Source organism: Pipistrellus hanaki (assembly GCF_964339955.1).
Source record: "Pipistrellus hanaki genome assembly, chromosome: 2".
NCBI classification, from domain to species: domain Eukaryota; kingdom Metazoa; phylum Chordata; class Mammalia; order Chiroptera; family Vespertilionidae; genus Pipistrellus; species Pipistrellus hanaki.
The window spans coordinates 199,240,525-199,258,432 of NC_140504.1; the positions used below are offsets into that span (position 1 = coordinate 199,240,525).

Here is a 17,908-nt window from a genome sequence, read left to right on the forward strand (position 1 = left end):
CGGGGGGCCTGGGTGGGGCCCGGCGGACAGGGCGTGCAAACCAGCTGGTGCTGGTTTGTGGGTGATGGACAGGATCCCTGGGCGCCCGGGCGGGCACTGGGGTTGGCTGGAGAGAGGCAAGGAAGGGGCGTCCGGGGCCGGTGCAGGGGGGGTGGGAGCACCCTGTCCCCCAGGGCCGCCCCCACTTGCCGAGGACAGGCTGTGCGAACAGTGCCCCCAGACTGGGCTCAGAAATGGGGGCCGCATCAGGCCACGGCAGCATGCGGCCAGCAAACAGGCCACATGGGCTGGGGACCCGGTTCCAGTGCTGTGGGGGGGCTTCCGAGGCCTCCGGCTGTGCGTGTGCCCGGCAGCCAGTGGCCAGCACTCGCCTCCTGGCCGCCCCCCCCGGAGCCCCCCTCTCCTGGCCAGCCCCCCCGGCCAGCTGCCCGGTCCCCCTCTCCTGGCCGCCCCCCCCGGAGCCCCCCTCTCCTGGCCAGCCCCCCCGGCCAGCTGCCCGGTCCCCCTCTCCTGGCCGCCCCCCCCGGAGCCCCCTCTCCTGACCGGCCCCCCACAGCCAGCTGCCCGATCACCCCTCTCCTGGCCGCCCCCCCCCCCGGAGTCCCCTCTCGGCCAGGCCCCCTGGCCAGCTTCCCGGTCCCCCCTCTCCTGACCACCCCCCACGGCCAGCTGCCCGGTCCCCCTCTCCTGGCCGCCCCCCCCCGGAGCCCCCTCTCCTGGCCGCCCCCCATGGCCAGCTGCCCGGTCCCCCCCTCTCCCGGACGCCCCCCCCGAAGCCCCCCTCTCCCGGCCGCCCCCCCCGAAGCCCCCCTCTCCCGGCCGCCCCCCCCGAAGCCCCCCTCTCCCGGCCGCCCCCCACGGCCAGCTGCCCGATCCCCCCTCTCCCGGCCGCCCCCCCAGAGCCCCCCTCTCCCGGCCGCCCCCCCAGAAGCCCCCCTCTCCCGGCCGCCCCCCACAGCCAGCTGCCTGATCCCCCCTCTCCTGGCCGCCCCCCCCCCGGAGTCCCCTCTCCTGGCCAGGCCCCCCGGCCAGCTGCCCGATCCCCCCTCTCCTGGCCGCCCCCCCCCCGAGCCCCCCTCTCCCGGCCGCCCCCCGGGGCCCTGACCTCCCACTCACATCCCCGTTGAGGAGCTTGCAGTCCTCATCCATCTCGTCCGCGCTGTCCTCGTCCGACACCTCACCCTCCTCCGCGTCCTCGCTGATGTTGGGGGGCAGCTTCTTGCCCTGGGGGGCGGAGGGGCCAGGGGGCGGGCTCAGCCCAGGGGCACGGGGAGGGCTTCGCGAGCGTGCACAGGGCCCCAGGCAGCGGGGCTGGGCCGGCCGGGGCAGCCGTGTGGGAGGGGATACGTGTGTGCGTGGGGAGGTCCCCAGACGGCGTGGCCACCGTGGGGAGGCTGAGCCAGCTCAGGGGCAGGTGGCACGGAGCCCCAGTGGTGGAGCGGGCCCTGCCCCCGCCCCGCCCCCGCCCTGCCCTGAGTCAGGGCCCACAAGAAGCACCCAGCCCCAGCCCAGGGGCAGGCGGGCCCACCTTCACCAGGATCTTGCCCTTGAGCATGTGGGGGGAGGGCAGGCTGGAGGTGTCCTCACTGCCCACGGACGACAGGTCCAGCTTGTCGCCGAGGACGTCGGTCAGGTACCGGGCCATCTTCTTCTGCTGGGCCACGCTGCAGTGGTTCTCGATGGACAGGATCACCGGGTACCTGCGGCCCGCGGGGGAGGAGGAGTGAGGCCGGGAGGGGGAGCGGGAGGGGTGCACGGGGCTGCCGGCCGCACGGGGCGAGGGTGGGGGGCAGCAGCTCGAAGAAACACCTGCAGGTGTGAGGGCGCGGGGAGGCCTTGGGGTGGAGAAGGTTTGCACCTGCTCAGGGGTGAGTGTCGACCTATGAACCGGAGGTCAGGGTTCAATTCCCAGCCAAGGGCACAGGCCCGGGTTGTGACCTCGAACCCCAGGGTGGGGCGTGCAGGAGGCAGCTGATCCAGGATTCTCTCTCATCATGGATATTCCTCTCTTCCCCTCTCACCTTCCTCTCTGAAACCAACAGAAACATTTTTAAAAGAAAAGGGAAGAGAAGGCCTGGCGGAAGCCAAGGCGCTGGAGCTCCAGGAAGGCAGGGGGAGCCACAGGTCGCGGTCTCGGCTCACAGGAGGGGAGGAAGCCAGGCGAGCGGCGGCCGAGGGTGAGGACGGACCCGCTGGCCCCGACCCTGCAGCCCCCCTCCCCGCCCCCCTGCCCACCGTGGCCCCCGAGGAGCAGCGTCGGGGAGAGCACGGGGCCTGCCCGGTGCGGCCGGCTGTTCGCTCTGTTCTCCCGTTGTTTGATTTTTAAAAACCAGGCACACATCCTCCTTGGGTTTTTGCCAGAAAAACACCACCATCCTTTCAGGAAATGTAGGTCACTCCGGCGGGAGGCGCGAGGCGGCGTGGGCGACAGGCCAGCCCTGCCTCGCCGAGTCCTGGGGCGAAGGTGTGCACCCCCCGTGTCTGCGGCCAGGAGGGGCCTGTGCCGGGGCCGGGGGGCCGGGGGGAACCCCGAGTCTGCAGAGATGAGCCGGCCGCAGGGTGCGAGCTCAGCCTGAGACCCCGCAGCACCGGCTCCTGGCAGCCTCAGGGCCTGTGTGTCCAGCTCCGCCCGAGAGGTCCCCCCTCCCCCGCCCACCGCTCTCCGCCGCCAGCTCCGTGACCCAGACTCGGAGGTAACGCTAACTAACGGCACCGGAGGCGGCTGCGGTTCCAGAAATGAGATGGAATCTTGTCAACAGTGTCTGTGGCCGCCGCTGAGTGACAGCGAACGGAGTCTGGGCACAGGGCTGGCTAATTAGTGTGGTGGCGCGCGGCTGTGGGCGCTGGCAGTCACCGTGTGTGTGCATGTGTGTGTGTATGCATGTGCATGTGCATACATGTATGTGCATGTGTGCCTGTGCACCACACAGCCCCACTCACACACCGGCCTCTCTCCAGGGCCACTCCCAGCCCAGCTGTCCTCAGCAGAGACCCTGGAGCCGGAAAGGTGTGTTATTTTTCTTTTTCTTTCTTTCTTTCTTTTCTTTTCTTTTCTTTTCTTTTTTTTTTTTTTGGTTAATCCTCACCCGAGGATATGTCCCCATTGACTTTTAGAGAGAGTGCGAGAGAGAGGGAGAGACGGAGGGAAACACGGATGTGAGAGAAGCACTTCGATTGGCTGCCTCCTGCACACCCCCTGACAGGGACCCTGGCCAGGGAGGACCCTGCACCCGAGGTACGTGCCCCTGACCGGAACCGAACCCGGGACCCTTCAGTCCCCAGGCCGACGCTCTGTCCACTGAGCCGCCCCAGCCAGGGCACTCACTCGTTCTTGGCAAAGGCGTGCTTGTTGATGGTCTCGACGACGTCTTTGAAGAGGATCTTGGAGGTGAGGGTGTAGCCGTGGTGCACGATGGGCTCCCCGTCCGGCCCGTCCCAGCAGTCCACTGCGGGCGGGGACCCATCAGCACCGGCCGCCCGCCGGAGCCCTGCAGCTCTGAGCTGGGCAGAGGGGCCCTGAGCCCTGCCGAGGGGCCCTGGCTCCGGGTGAGGGGGCCCTGAGCCCCGCAGAGGGGCCCTGAGCCCCGCAGAGGGCCCTGGCTCCGGGTGAGGGGGCCCTGAGCCCCGCAGAGGGGCCCTGAGCCCCGCAGAGCGGCCCTGGCTCCGGGTGAGGGCGGCACCTGGCCCGTACGGCCACCCCTCCGGCTGGGGAGGTGGTGGCCCCGAGCCGGGCAGAGGGGCCCTGGCTAGGGGTGAGGGGGCCCTGAGCCCCGCAGAGGGGCCCTGAGCCCCGCAGAGGGGCCCTGAGCTGGGCAGAGGGGCCCTGAGCCCTGCAGAGGGGCCCTGGCTCCGGGTGAGGGCGGACACACACGGGCCACCCCTCCGGCGGGGGAGGGGGGCCCCCGAGCCCGCACGCACCCTCCACGCAGCGGCAGCCGGCCTGCAGCACCCAGGCGTACATGTCCGCCCGTGACTGGGACATGAGCTGGTCGCCCACGAGGTAGGTGTTGTGGGAGGAGGTGATGAAGTAGTGGCTCAGCGGCCGCGTCATGTCCTGGTGCACACGGTGGTGCTCGGGGTTGAAGATGTCGCCGGCCGGGCTGCGCATGTAGTTGGTGAAGCCTGGGGCGTGGGGGGGGGGGGGGCTCAGCCTGGTGCCGGGCCTTCTCGGGATCCCCGGCCCCCCAGCTCCCCCCCAGCCAGCTGCTCAGGCCGCCCCCCGGGCCACGGCCGCCCTCGGCCCCCGCACCCCACGGCCGCCCACTCACCGTCGATGCCCAGCACCCCCTTGCTCTTGTTCTCGGGGCAGGGCTCGAACTGCTGGATGAGGTCCTGGCAGCTCTTGAGGGTCACCCCCGTCATCTGGGCCCAGAGGGGGCGGAGCCAGGCCAGCGTGTCACTCACCCGGGCTCTGCCTCCCGCCCCGCCGGCTCTGAGGCCAGGTCAGGGCTGCCCGCGGCGGGCGAGGCTCTGGCCCTGCCCTGGGCTCCCTCCCCTGCCCGGGGCTCGCCGGCCACTCCAGCATCACGTGGCGGGACGGTGGCCAGCAGACTGGGGGGGGGGGGGTGTCACATGGCTTTGCTCTCAGGATCCTTCGGGCAGGAAACGGCTCTCTGGCCCCATGGGCTGGGCCACCCCCAGGGACACCGTAGGGGCCTGAGTGCCGTGGCCGGGGCGGGCGAGGCGGGGCAGGGCCCGTGGGTGAGAAGGCCCAGCGGAGCCGGCCCACATGCCACGGAGGAGCCCGACGCCCGCGATCCTGCCCTTCGCCTGCCCCCAGGCTGCTACCACGGCCTCCGGCTCAGACCCCCAGGTGGGGACAAGAACAGGTGGGAAGGCTGGGCCCCCCACGAGGCCCCACGCCGCACACCCTCCCTCTGGACGCGGGGTGCCGCCCCCGGAGCCGCCGGCCCACCTTCTGCTCCGTCTCCAGGAAGCACTGCAGGTCGGTGGCGGCCAGGTGGTCCTTGTGGCCGCTGTAGGCCAGCAGCAGCAGGTACAGGTCGCGGCGCGTGGACATCATCTTGTAGAAGGCGCAGAACTCCTCGAAGCCCAGCGTGCCCTGCTGCTCGTCCGTGTCTGCCTCCTGCAACGCCGGGCGTGGGTGCCGCACCCCAGCCCTCCCACAGGGTCCCCCAGCCCTCCCAGCCCCTCCCACAGGGGTCCCCGCCCCCCAGCCCTCCAAGCCCCTCACACACGGGTCCCCCAACCCCCCAGCCCTCCCACAGGGGTCCCCGCCCCCCAGCCCTCCCAGCCCCTCACACAGGGGTCCCCCACACCCCTCCAACCCTCCCAGCCCCTCACACAGGGGTCCCCGCCCCCCAGCCCTCCCAGCCCCTCACACAGGGGTCCCCCAAGCCCCCCCAGCCCTCCCAGCCCCTCCCACAGGGGTCCCCGCCCCCCAGCCCTCCCAGCCCCCTCACACAGGGGTCCCCCAAACCCCCCAGCCCTCCCAGCCCCTCCTTCAGGGTCCTCGAGCCCCCACAGCCCTCCCACAGGGTCCCTGAGCCCCCCCAGCCCTCCCACAGGGGTCCCCCAAACCTCCAGCCCTCCCAACCCCTCACACAGGGGTCCCCATGCCCTCCAGCTCCTCCCATAGGGTCTCTGAGCCCCCCCAGCCCCTCCCACAGGGTCCCCGCCCCCCAGCCCTTCCCACAAGGGTCCCCTCGTCCTCCCAACCCTTCCAAAAGGGTCCCCGCCCCCCAGCCCTCCCAAAGGGGTCCCCCGGGGCCCCCCAGACCCTCCCACAGGGTCTCCCGTCCTCCCTCCCACTTTCTTTATTTTAACCTTTACCTGAGGGTATGTCCACATTGGTTTTTAGAAAGAGAGTGGGGGAGAGAGGGAGAGGCAGAGAGAAACACTGATGTGAGAGAAACACATTGACTGGTTGCCTCCTGCATGCCGCTCTGACCAGGGCCCGGGCCTGGGAGGAGCCTGCACCTGAGGTATGTGTCCTTAATAGGAATCGAACTCAGGACCCTGCAGTCTGCAGGCCGATGCTCTATTCACTGAGCCACACCAGCTAGGGCCCCACCCCCACTTCTCAGTCCTCCCCGCAAATCCACCCTCCTCATTCCAACACCACAGCCCAGGTCACAGCCCCAGGTCACTCCCCGGCCCCCTCTGACTCAGCACTGAGACCAGAGGGCCCCTCCCCGTCCCCGCCTCCGAGCCTGCCAAGGTGACCTGCAGCCCGGCCAGCCCGTGACCCGCACGGCGGGCCAGCAGCCCCGGGAGTCAGCGCCCACCCTGGCCCGGGCGCCTGGAGTGACCTGGGTGCCCGCCGAGCAGACGGGCGCCAGGCCATGGCGTCAGGGGTCCCGGCGCCACAGCGAGGCGAGCGGACGCTGGCCTTGGCCGCTGTCGGCCTTCTGCGGAGAGGGCTCACACAGCGCCCACGGGACCCCCCGGGCAAGGCCACCGGCACCTCCACAAGCCGGTGGGCCCCTCACGAGCGAACAGCCTCGGGCACCTCGGAGGGGCCGGGCCCTGGGGACGCCGGGGCCTGGGTGCCGCCCTGCCCCAGGCCCAAGGCCAGGGACAGACCCGAGGACCAGGGTGCCCAGCGACAGGCAGGGCTGCCAGGACCTGAGGTGCTAGGAGCTGGCGAGAACAAGACCCTTAGGAGGTGTGGCTCTGTGGCTGAGCATCGACCTATGAACCAGGAGGTCACAGTTCGATTCCTGGTCAGAGCACATGCCCAGGCCGTGGGCTCCATCCCCGTAGGGGATGTGCAGGAGGCAGCCGATCGGTGGTTCTCTCTCATCACCGATGTTTCTATCACTCCCTCCCTCTCCTTTCCCTTCCTCCCTGAAATCAGTAAAAAAAAAAATATCCTTAAAAACACCCTGAGTGCGGACTGGTTCTTTGCCCCGGCGGGGTGCAGGTGGGCACAGGGCGGGAACATGACGGGCTGGAGGTGACCCCGGGGGCGGGGCGGGCAGCACCGCGGACAGCGGCACGAGCCGGACCAGACCAGCTGGCTAGTGCTTCCTGCTGAGCCGCACAGGCCGGGTGGTGGGGTGGGGCCAGCTCCCCGAGGCCCCTCTGGAGCAGGAGCCTCACCAATGAGCCAGGGGGTCACAGCCACCCCACATCCAGCCCCCATGAGAGCAGGAAAGCTGCGCCCGGCCTGTGCTCCCGGTGGCTGCCTCCCTGGCACAGGCTTGGCACTGAGGCGGGCGCCCGGCCGGGCCCAGCGTCTCCCTCCAGGACCCAAGTGCCCGTGCCAGGCGCCCATGCCAAGCCTGGGACGGGCCAGAGCCAGGCGGGATGGGGCCCAGCAGAGCCTGGCGTGCCCGGTGCAGGTTGAGGGCAGCCCGGCGTTTGAGCTGCCAGGACAGGCCCTGCAGGTCGGAGGCCCCTTTAGCGGGGCCGCCCTGGCAGCCCTCCAGGGGCGGCTGGAGCCGGGCACAGAGTGGCCGTGTGCCCTCGGGCTCAGCCCGAGCAGCACAGCCGGACTGGGGGGCGGGGCGTGGGGAGCTGCCCGCTCTCCACCCGCTGCTGAACCCAGCAGTGGCTACAAATGCTCCATGAGCCCGTGTGGCTCAGTGGTTGTGTGTCGACCTGTGAATCAGGAGGTCAGGGTTCGATTCCCGGTCAGGGCACATGCCGGGTTGTGGGCTCGATCCCCAGCAGGGGGCGCGCAGGAGGCAGCCGGTCATCGATGCTTCCTTCTCATTCATGTTTTTATCTGTTTCTCTCTATCCCTCTCCCTTTCTCTTCTTCTAAAAAATCAATAAAAACTCATTTTTTAACTTAAAAATGCTCCACGAGGCCTGAAAGACAGAGCGACTGCCCAGCCCCAGAAACACCCCCCCCCCACGGGGTCGGGGGCTGCTGTGCTCCCCACAAATGGACAGCAGTCACGCCGGGACCCCCCGGGACCCGCCCAGGAGCCACCCGGGACCCACCAGGTGCTGGTGAGGCCCCAAGGCCCTCGCCCACACCCACTGTCATCTCAGATACGTGACGTGGCGCCCAGACACGCTCCAGCCTTGACACCGTCTCCCCTCCGACCGAGCGATCGCGGGCGGACAGGGCATCGCGGCGCTGACACTGCCCAGCAGGCTGCTCGCCTCCCTCCTGGCTCCAGCTGAGCGTGACCGCCGCCGTCACAGAGCCCAGCAGGAGCGGCAGGGCTGCACCTGGCAGAGCTCAGGCTGTGTGAGTGGTGCGTGTGCATGTGTGTGCACGTGTGTGCATGCATGTGCCAATGAGGGTCTAGATGTGCACACATGTGCGTGTGTGTGCCTTGTGTACCTGTGTGCTCATGTGCATGTGTGTGTCTGTGTGTGTACAAGCATGTGTCTCGGGGGGGGGGCCCTAGAGTAGCTCTCCCGCTGCAGTGAGAACGAAGCCCTAATCAGACAGACAGGCCTCTGCTCGGCTGAAGGGGCCGAAGGGGCGTGTCCCCAGCTTCTCACACCAGCTGGCTGGGGACCAGAGGGCAGTGCAGGGCAGGGGACCAGGCCTGCTGCTCATCCGGGGCATGTGGCACCGGAATCCCACCAGGAGAAGTGCACCTCATTAGGGGGGAAAGGGGGTGCAGCCTCCAGTGGGTGTTCTCCTCACTGACCAGCCCCTGCCCTGAGTGCCCAGCTCCGCTGGCCAAGCTGTGCCCCCTGCCATTTGCTGCAGCCCCAGGGCTGGCCTGCCCCAGACACGCCCCTGCCCCCGACACGCCCTTGCCCCGGACACACCCCTGCCCCGGACATGCTCCTGCCCCAGACACGCTCCTACCCCGACGCCCCTGCAGCCCCGGAGCCTCCCGTGGGAGCGGCTGTGCCCTGGACACGCCCCTGCCCACAGACACGCCCCTGCCCACAGGCACGCCCCTGCCCACAGGCACGCCCCTGCCCCGGACACGCCCCTGCCCCGGACATGCCCCTGCCCACAGGCACGACCCTGCCCACGGGCACGCCTCTGCCCCGGACACGCCCCTGCCCACAGGCACGCCCCTGCCCACAGACACGCCCCTGCCCTGGACACGCCCCTGCCCCGGACACGCCCCTGCCCCGGACACGCCCCTGCCCCGGACACGCCCTTGCCCCGGACACGCCCCTGCCCCGGACACGCCCCTGCCCCGACACCCCTGTAGCCCGGAGCCTCCGTGGGAGCGCTGTGCCCTCACCTTGAACATCTGCTTCACGCGCTGCCGGGGCAGGTTCACGTTCAGCTTGTGCAGCAGCTGCAGGACCTCGCCGATGCTCAGGCTGCCGTCCCCGTTCTTGTCCGCCTCGTCGAACGTCTGCTTCAGCCACTTTGGGGCGAGTTAGGGGCCACACGTCTCTAGGGCCCGCGCCCCGGTCCCGGCCCCGGTCCTCTCCGCCCCCCACGTGCCCCCCCCCCCCCCCCCCCGCCGTCCCCCGGATATTGGTCCCGCGTGCGCTGCCGCCGGGCCAGGCTGTCCTCGTCGCTGATGCCGGCCATGAGGTAGCGCAGGCCGGTCACCCAGGTGCGCGCCCCGTCGCTGCTGGGCGACACCAGGTCCAGCGAGCGGCGGAGGCCGCCGTGGAAGATGCTGAAGCAGCAGGCGGGGTCGAAGCTGCCGTCGGGGTAGCGCTGGAACGCCTCGGACTGCCGGCCCTCGCTCACCTCCTGGATGGAGTCGATGGAGACTGCGGGGCGGGGTCACGGCCGCCCGGCAGCCCCCCCGGCCCCCCGCCGCGCGGAGCCCCGCTCACTCTTGGCCTTCTCGTTCTTGCGGGAGGGCCGCCAGCGGATGCAGGAGCGGTGCTCGTCCAGGAAGTAGAAGCGCACGAGGCCCTTGGCGCCGCCGCGGAGCTTCACCATCTGGGTGCCCGCCTGCATGGCGCTCATGCAGCGCTCCACTGGGCGGCGCGGCAGGGTGGGCGGGCGGGGCCAGGGCGGGGACAGGGGACAGGGCGCCGTGAGCGCGGGCACCCGCAGCCCTGTGCAGCCCGTCCCCGCCCCCACGCGCTAAGGGGGCGCTGAGCCCACAGGGGCCCAGCTCAGACGCCAGGGCTGCTGTGGCCCAGGTGCTGGCACTGGGTGCCAATCCCCCCGGGGACCCTGCCCGGGGGCCAGAGCCCTCGGGGACACAGTGGTCCCGCTGCCGCCGGCCTGCTGCACCCCCGACACCCCACCCGTGCTCCCTGCAGGGCAGCAGACAGGACCCCGCCCACCCCCTGGACGGGCCACAGCGGCCTCCCCGAAGGCTCCTGCCAGGAGAGACACAGACCAGGTGGCCAAGCTCCTGGCAGGATCCTGGGTGCCGGGCACCGGCGGGCACCCCTCACGATGCCCAGCCTGGCTCGCCGCCGCCTGCCCCTGCCTGGCACGATCGGGAAGCCGCCCTCCTGTGGGCAGCAGGTATCACTGCACCGGGGGAGGCCCCGCACATGCAGGTCGGGCTCCAGAGCCAGGGCCTTCCCCGACCCGGCCCTGGCCCTCCCCGCACCCTCCCTGCGCCCCGCTGCCGCCTGTGCCCGCCCCCCAGGACCAGGGCTGCTGCCGCCCGGACACGGCCCCTGGGGCTGGAGGGCGCCGGCAGAAGGGGGCTCACGAAGGGCCATGGCTCGGGCACCGGCACCCACTGGGTCAGGGCCCCCGCCCTGAGCCGCAGCTTCAGAGCCGCCCGAGTCCCGGCCAGCAGGTCCCCAGGAGCTACCCCCTGCCCCGCCCTCCTGCACTCAGCCCCAGGCCCGGGGCAGCAGGGAGGGCACTGGGAGCCCGGCCCCGAGGAGGCCCCTGGTGGGCACGCCCTGACTGTTACCGCCTCTGGGCCCCACTGGCCTGGACTGGGCGGCCGGGCGGTCCCTGCCCCTCTCCTCCCGGGCCCAGCTGCCACGCTCCCTCCGACCCAGAGCACGGCCTCTGCCCGGCAGGCCAGGCTCCCTCGGTCCGGCTGGAGGCTGATGACAGGGGGACGGACCTGCCCGGTGATGGCAGAGCGGCCGGCACCCCAGCAGCCGCCATGGCAGGCACGGGGGCTCCCCGAGGCCCCTCCTCTCCTGTCAGCGTCCCCGAGGCCCCGCAGCGCTCTCCTGGGCCTCTCTGCCTTGGCCTGGCACCTGCTGTCCGAAGGCCGCAGGCCAGCCCCGCTCCCCCAGGACTCGGGACAGATCCAAAGAAAAGCCGAGACTCAGCGCCGGGGAGGGGAGCCTCGGGCCTCCGTCCGGCCTGTCCCTGAGCTGATCCGCCAGCTGGCCCAGGATTGAGGCCGAGGGGCCCCGCGGCTCCGGAGGGCCCCACAGGCAGTGGGGAGGCCAGGCCCGACCACGCACCGTCCTCCCAAACTGGACCCCAGGGCTGCTGCCAGTGCTCCGTCCCATCCTGGCCTCCCCCCTCCCGGCCACGGGAAGGGGTGTCCTCAGTCCCCCCCAGCCCACAGGCCCTCGTTCCTCCTCCCCAAACCCCCAGAGGACGCAGCGCCCGGAGGAGGAGCCCTCGCTCAAGCCCCGAGTGGTGTCGGGGCGCTCGCTCGCCCGGGTCCTGACAGCGCAGCCAGCACCTCTGCCCGCTCCCCCAACCCCCGCCCCAGGGGAGGCTGGGAAATCAACTCAGTCTTCAGCCAAACCCGCAGGGGACACCCCAGGTCCTCGGGACGCTGACCCGCCCAGCCAGTGCCCCACCGGCTCGCGCCTCCCGTCACGGCGCCATCTGAGCCGCACGCTCAGCAGGGAGGGGACCGTGCCCGGAGCATGGCGCTCGTCCCTGCCTCCCTGGCCCCCGCCAGCCCCCACCCGCCTGCTCACCCAGCCCAGCCCCTTCCTCCGCCAAACCTCCTGGCCTTGGAGGACCTTTAGGTGCCACTCGCTGAGCCCACTTTACGTGGTAGCAACAGCGGGAGGCCTGGCCCTGCCCCCCTCTCCCGTCCTCGCCCCCCCCTCCTCTTATCTGTGGTGGGCCCCACTCAGCATACAGCAGGCGCTCATCTGTGCTCGGGTGGGGAAAGAGGGAGGGCAGAGGCCGCACGGGTCAGCCGGACCAGCCGGCCGCTGGCCAGCGCCTCCAGGGGGAGGGACAGGCCCCCACGGACGCCGGGTCACCCACACTCCTGAGAGCAGCTCCCCTCCTGGTCGGGGGGCCTCCTCCCCACCTGCTTTTATTTTATCAGAGCGTGTGAGTCGGCTTCTCACCCCCCCAGGACCCAGCACCCCCCCCCCCCCGCGAGACAGGAGTCAGGGCTGGTCTGAGGGGCCACGCGGGCAGTGAGGCCTGGGGGTGGCTGAGGGGCAGCTGGGAGGGAGGACACACCTTTCTCCCCACAGGCTCTCCCCCTGCACCCCACCGAGGTCGGCTGGCTCAGGAGAGCCCCTCAGAGCCGCTCCCCGGCCCCCGGCCCCCCCCCTCCATGGCATTAATCACAGGAGGCAGTCCTGCAGCGAGGACTATTAATAGCTCCCAGCCGCTCCCTCGCAGATGCCCGGTCTGCGGTTCGGGGGCTCCTGGCCAGGCCCCCGCTCAGAGCTGGGAGGGCCCACGGGCACCCCCTCAGCCGGAGCCCCTCAGGGGGCGCCCAGCCCGTGGGGAGGCCCCGGGGGGCCCGGAGCAGCGGGAAGGAAGGAGCTCAGCGGCCGGCCGGGCGGGGGCGCGTTCCTGAAAAGTCACCAGATGGAGCCTCGGGAGGAGAGGAAGCTCCCGCCGGGAGGAAGGGGCACGGTGCCAGGGGGTCCTCCAGGCTCCGTGGAGCCAGCCCCGCCCCCTACCCCGGGGCCCTCAGGCAGCAGCTGGCCCGGCACAGGGGGCAGAGGTCGAGGAGACAGGAAGCAGGAGAGGCCAAACCCCTCCATCTGTCCGTCCGCCCGTCCGCCCGCAGCCTCAGCTCCTCCTCCAGGGCCGTGGCCACAGAGCAGCCTCCCGGGGAGCCGGGCCTCCACGTCTGACTCCCCGCTGTCCCCGTCCCTCCTAGGACCCCAGCCCGCCGCCTGCCTCCTGCCCGGAGTGGCCTCTTCAGGCCTCACCGACCCTCCTGGGTGCCAGGCCCCACGCCCCACGCCCCACGCCCCACACGCCCACCACTGACCGCTGGCCGCTGGCCAGAGGGCGCTCAGGTGCGCATCCCAGGCCTGAAGGCCGGTGAGGACCTCCATGAACAGCTGCCCAGCTGACCGCCGGCCGGGCCAGGCCCTGAGCCCCTGGGGTGAGCCTGCCGCTCGGAGCTGGGCGCCCTGGGGGACCCTCAGGATGGTGGCTCCCAGAACCTGCCTGCGGACGGACCTTCCTCGGGGGCCCCCCTTCCCCCTCTCGAGACACAGTGCTCAGGGGTCCTGGGCCCCTGGGGCGGCTCTGCCAGCCTCCCAGCCCAGCACACGCCTGTGGGGCCCCCTGGGGGGCTGTCCGAGTCAGTGACCTCCTCTCCCCATCCCAAACCCGCTCCGCCCTCCTCTCCCCGCTCCCCGCTCCCCAGGACCAGAGAAAACCTCCCGTCCCCGTCCTGGTCCTGGGGGCGGGGGGTACCCACTGCCCTGCTGGAGGCCACGCCCATGGAGCCCACATAGGAGCGGGCCCAGCCAGCGGGAGCCCACGTGTGCCAGCTGGGCACGCAGACCCAGGGAGAAGCAGACACGCCAGTTCCCCAGCCCCCTCGCCCCTCCCCACGGCCGCGTGCACAGAGCGCTGGCGCCGGGCGGCCCCCGCGGCCCCCGGACACACGCCAGCCCGGGAGCAGCGCTTCCGTCCGTCCACAGGCTCTGGACACGGTGCCAGGGACAGGCTGCCGTCATCCGCTCATTAGCCGGGCAGATGGAGGCCGGACCGGACACGGGCCATCTGCTCGTCCTCAGCCACATCCAAGACCGGTTCTCCGGGGAGCAGGCGGACACTCCTCCCAGCACCTGCCGGGCCAGGGGTGTCTGCAGGGGCAGCCCACCCACGGCTGCCACGCCGCCCGGCCACGGAGGGCAGCTCGGCCAGGGGGGAGGGGGGCCAGGCGCCTGCTCCGAAGGCTCCCGCGCCCGTGAGGGCTGCCCCATGCCGTCCTCTCCTCCGTGATGGGCTCAGAGAGGGCCAGGGCCTTGCTCAAGGCCACACAGCTCCGGGCACACCGCCCCTGCACCTGACAGCGCTCCCAGGCCTCCGAGCCCCTCCCAGGCCCCGCCAGTCCGAGGGCATCGGAACCGGGTCCGGACAACCGGGTCCACACAAACCACCAGGAGGCCAGCCCCCGGCCGCCTGGACCCCGGCCCATAGCCAGGAAGTCCCGCTGCTTCCGGCCTAAGCCACTCCGGTTACACCCAGCACCCGCCCCTCCCCTCTGGCCAGGCGGCGGCTGCCCTGTCCGTGGTGCTGACCGGCGCTCAGCCACCACCCCTCCGCCCGCCAGGAATTAGGGGGAGGGGAGGTTGGACCAGGCGAGCCCCCAGGGTCCCACAGGTCAGGACGCCACAAATCTGAACCCCAATGGAGGTCGGTGTCGCTGGGGGCGGCTGGAGGTCAGGCCCTGTGAGCTGCCCATCGGAACCGTCCCCACCCGACACGCAGATGCCCGGGCAGGCAGGGGGACGGGTCCTCCCAGGCCCCCGTCGAGGGGCCGAGCACTGCCTGTGGGGTCCGGGGGTCACCATGGGCAGCTCAGCGGTCGCCCTGGGCTCCCGGCAGGGGTGGCCACAGCCCCTTCCTTGAGCCCCTCTCCCCCCCTTTACCTTGGTCCTGGCTGAAACCTTCAGGGTCCCCCGGCTCTCCCATGGCCTGTGGGCTTCACCACGGCCACGGCTGGCACTGCCTGGGGACCCAGGCAGCAGGCTGGCCCTGCCTGTGCCCATGCCCGTCAGCATCCCAGGGTGCCAGAGCGGCTGGGCCCGCCCCCCCTCAGGAGCTCCGCCCCTCCCCGGGGAGCCCCGCCCTCCTTAACCCTTCCCCACCCGCTCTGCAGCTCTGCCCAAGGGGGTGTGGGCACTCAGAGGATAGCCAGGGGGCCTTGCCACTGTCCCTGTTGGGGTTCCTGGGACAACCCCGCCCCCACTCCTGCTTCCCAGGTCTCCCTGCCTGCTGCACGCCCCCCAGAGCTGCATACTTCTCCCCCCCCCCCCCCGCCTTGCTGGCAGCCCCCACTCAATAGCAGGCCCTTCTGTCCTTACAGTCACCGCAGACCCCACAGGCTGGGTCCAGGACAAGTCACCCCCCAGCCCAGCAGGTCGGGTGGTGAGGGTGGCAGCCCCCATGCCACCTGTCAGGGTGCAGAGGGTGGGAAAGCAGGGCCCAGGACCCCACATCCCTCCTGGGCCCCCTGCCTGCTTCCTCTGGTCCCCCCACCAGGTCCTGGGGTCCCCACGGGTGCAGGGGAGGCCCCGACCCCACTCCGTCTGCCCAAACGGTGTGGAAAACGTGTGCTGAGCAGCCCCCCATTCCCACCGGCCTCCGCAGGGAGAGTTCTGGGCGGCCCTGCCGCTCTGGCATCCGAGGTGGCCGCCCTCGGGGCATGGGGAGCGCTGACCTCCGCCCACAGCTGCCAACAGGCCTGGCCTGCAGCCAGAGGGCAGCTGGAGGTTTGTGGGGACCCTGGACTCAGAGCTTGAGGTGGGCAGGCAGGTGGGGTCCCCTCAAGGCACGACCGCCTCCTGCCAGCGAGGCCCCCTCCCCGGCATGGAGAGGGCGGGGCCTGGCCAGCTGGCACCACCCACCCGGGTCCTGCCCTGGGAATGCCCAGGCCCCGCTGCCCAGCTCCCTTAAAGGGGCAGCCATTCTCCGCTCACACCCCTTGAGGAGGCCCGGCCCTGGTCAGAGTGCCCACTGCCTGGGCTCGGGGCCCTGCCCTCGTGAGCCGACCTGTGACTCTCTCCTGTCCACCCTGGCCACTGTCCGCTCAGTCCCAGAAGGGAGGGGCACCCGTGTGCCTGGCTTGCACCCTGTTGAGCGGGAGGCCGAGGTGGGGTCCTCCAGGCCAAGGGGGAGCCGGGGGTCAGGGAGCCCCTTCGGACAGCCCCCTCTGGGAGGGGAAACCAAGGCAGAGCCAGGAGGGAGAGGAGACGCGGGTGGACCCAGACGGACTGGGCCATGTGTCCTCGGCGGTGACGCGAGACTCAAGTTCAAGTTCCGATGAATAATCCATGCACGCGGCCCCGCCCCCGCCCGCACCCCGCGAGAGGCCTCCGTTACCACGGCTGCGATTAAAGCGGTGATTAAACACCGCCTGCCGCACGCGCTAATTTGCTTAAGATTCTCGTCTCTTAAATCTCCTCTCCGAGCGTTTCAGCAAAATTCTGTCTCTGCGAGCATTTGGCTGGGCGGGCAGTGGGCGGGGCTGCGTCTGTGCTGGGCCCCCGGAGTTCAATCCTTTTCTTGTTCGAAGAGGAACAGCAGACCCTGCCAGGTGCTGGGGGAGAGAGGGCCTGGGGCCGGCCTGAGCCCCTTACGGGGCGGGGGGGGGGAGGTTGGGGGGAGAGGGGGCGCCCGTGCCCTGAGCTCCAGGGCTGCCTTCCAGGCCCTGCTCCGTCCGCCAGGCGTACTGCCCTCCGCAGCGGTCACCCTCCCAGGTGCCCTCATCTCTGCATGGACCAGACCGTTTCCTGCCTGGGGGCAACAGCACACAGCCACGGGGTTATGGGGGGCATCCTATCCCTGGGGTCGGAGCTCAGGCCCAGACACTCCAGTGAGCGGGCGGCTGTGCCCAAGGCAGAGGGCGCCCAGAGTTGTGGTCCCTGCTCCCCGCTCCTGGGACGGAGCCCTCACCCTCCACGTCTACAGCTGAGCCCGGACAGGGCCAGCCTGGGGCGCGTCTGGCCGAGCTCCATGGGGCCTGTCCTTGGTGCCCAGAGACATGGCACCCGCCCAGACCTCGGGCCCCGAGCCCTGGGCTCCTGGCAGGCCTGCAGGTGGCGAAGGTGCCCCCCTCCCGCCTCGGCTGCTTATTGTGCAACGGTGCCAGGACCACGTGGGGCTGCCCAGCCCCCTCCCCACCAGAGCGGAGCCCGAGGGACCGGCTCCTGGACCCTCCTCGTTTCCCACGCTGGCCTCTGCCGGCCTGTTCCAGCACCCATGGCATGCCCATCGGCTCTGTCTCAGCCGGAGGGGCTTTCCGGCTCCACAGAGGCGTCAGCGGCCCTGAGAGCAGAGGCTGCCAGGCTCCGTGGGCAGCACGAGGACCCCTGACTGTCGCCGGCCACTCGAGTCTGATTGCCAAGTGGGTCACTGTCTACAGGACGGGCTGCGGCCCCCGCCGCCTGGCACCCTGTCGGCAGCCCGCCTGGGGCAGGGAGCAGAGAGGGGCCAGGCCAAGTCCTGTGGGGACCCACAGGCCTGCATGTGTGCGTGTGTGTGCACCTGTGTGTGTGTGCCCATGTGTGTGCCGGGGCTGGGGAGTGCCACCCTCAAGGCCTCCTCAAGATGAGCAGTGTGAAAGGGGAAGCCAGGCCCCCCCACCCCAGAGAGCCGGGAACAGAGGACCCGCTGGGGAGCCCCAGCCGGCACCTGGGTGCTGCCCAAAGGCTCTGTACACCTTGCCTGTCAGACAGGGAAACCGAGGCAGGGGCCTGGCCCCGGTTCACAGCCGGGCAGAGGCAGAGCCAAGGCCAGGACCCAGACCCTGGTCCCCAGCCACAGCACCACAGCTCCTCCTGGAGGGGGCACCCCAAGGGTCACAATGGTCCCCTGTCCCCTCCCCCACGGAGCACATGGCACATCTTGATCACCCCCCAAAAGGGCCACCCCTCGGGGAACACGGGGGACAAGGTGGCACCTACCACCCTGCCATGCCCCTTACACACACACACACACACACACACACACACACACCCTAGGAGGGAGGCATGCCTGGAGGCTCATTAGTCACATCAGAGCCAGTTCGGGGTTGCCTTCTTGCCCCGGTCAGCTCTGCAGGGCAGTGGGTGCTACCTGGAAACGAATTGGGGTGCTCTGGAGGTCGTGGTGCCCCCCCACCCCCACTCACTCAACAGGCCAGTGTGCCTTAGCAGCCTCCAGCCTCAGGAAGCGGCGGGGGAGTGAA

General features: G+C 70.8%; 1 protein-coding gene across 1 annotated transcript in view; it reads right to left on the reverse strand.

Annotated features, from left to right (window-relative positions):
• Window positions 1-17,908, reverse strand: part of PLCH2 (phospholipase C eta 2) — a 45,111-nt gene that overhangs the window by 12,712 nt on the left and 14,491 nt on the right. The window contains exons 2-10 of the mRNA XM_084875745.1: window positions 9,687-9,833; window positions 9,377-9,620; window positions 9,134-9,263; window positions 4,916-5,086; window positions 4,269-4,362; window positions 3,919-4,122; window positions 3,326-3,446; window positions 1,529-1,700; window positions 1,117-1,224 (exon numbers count right to left, since the gene is read on the reverse strand). Coding sequence (XP_084731871.1) covers window positions 1,117-1,224; window positions 1,529-1,700; window positions 3,326-3,446; window positions 3,919-4,122; window positions 4,269-4,362; window positions 4,916-5,086; window positions 9,134-9,263; window positions 9,377-9,620; window positions 9,687-9,833 — 1,391 coding nt within the window. The remainder of the gene's footprint in view (window positions 1-1,116; window positions 1,225-1,528; window positions 1,701-3,325; window positions 3,447-3,918; window positions 4,123-4,268; window positions 4,363-4,915; window positions 5,087-9,133; window positions 9,264-9,376; window positions 9,621-9,686; window positions 9,834-17,908) is intronic.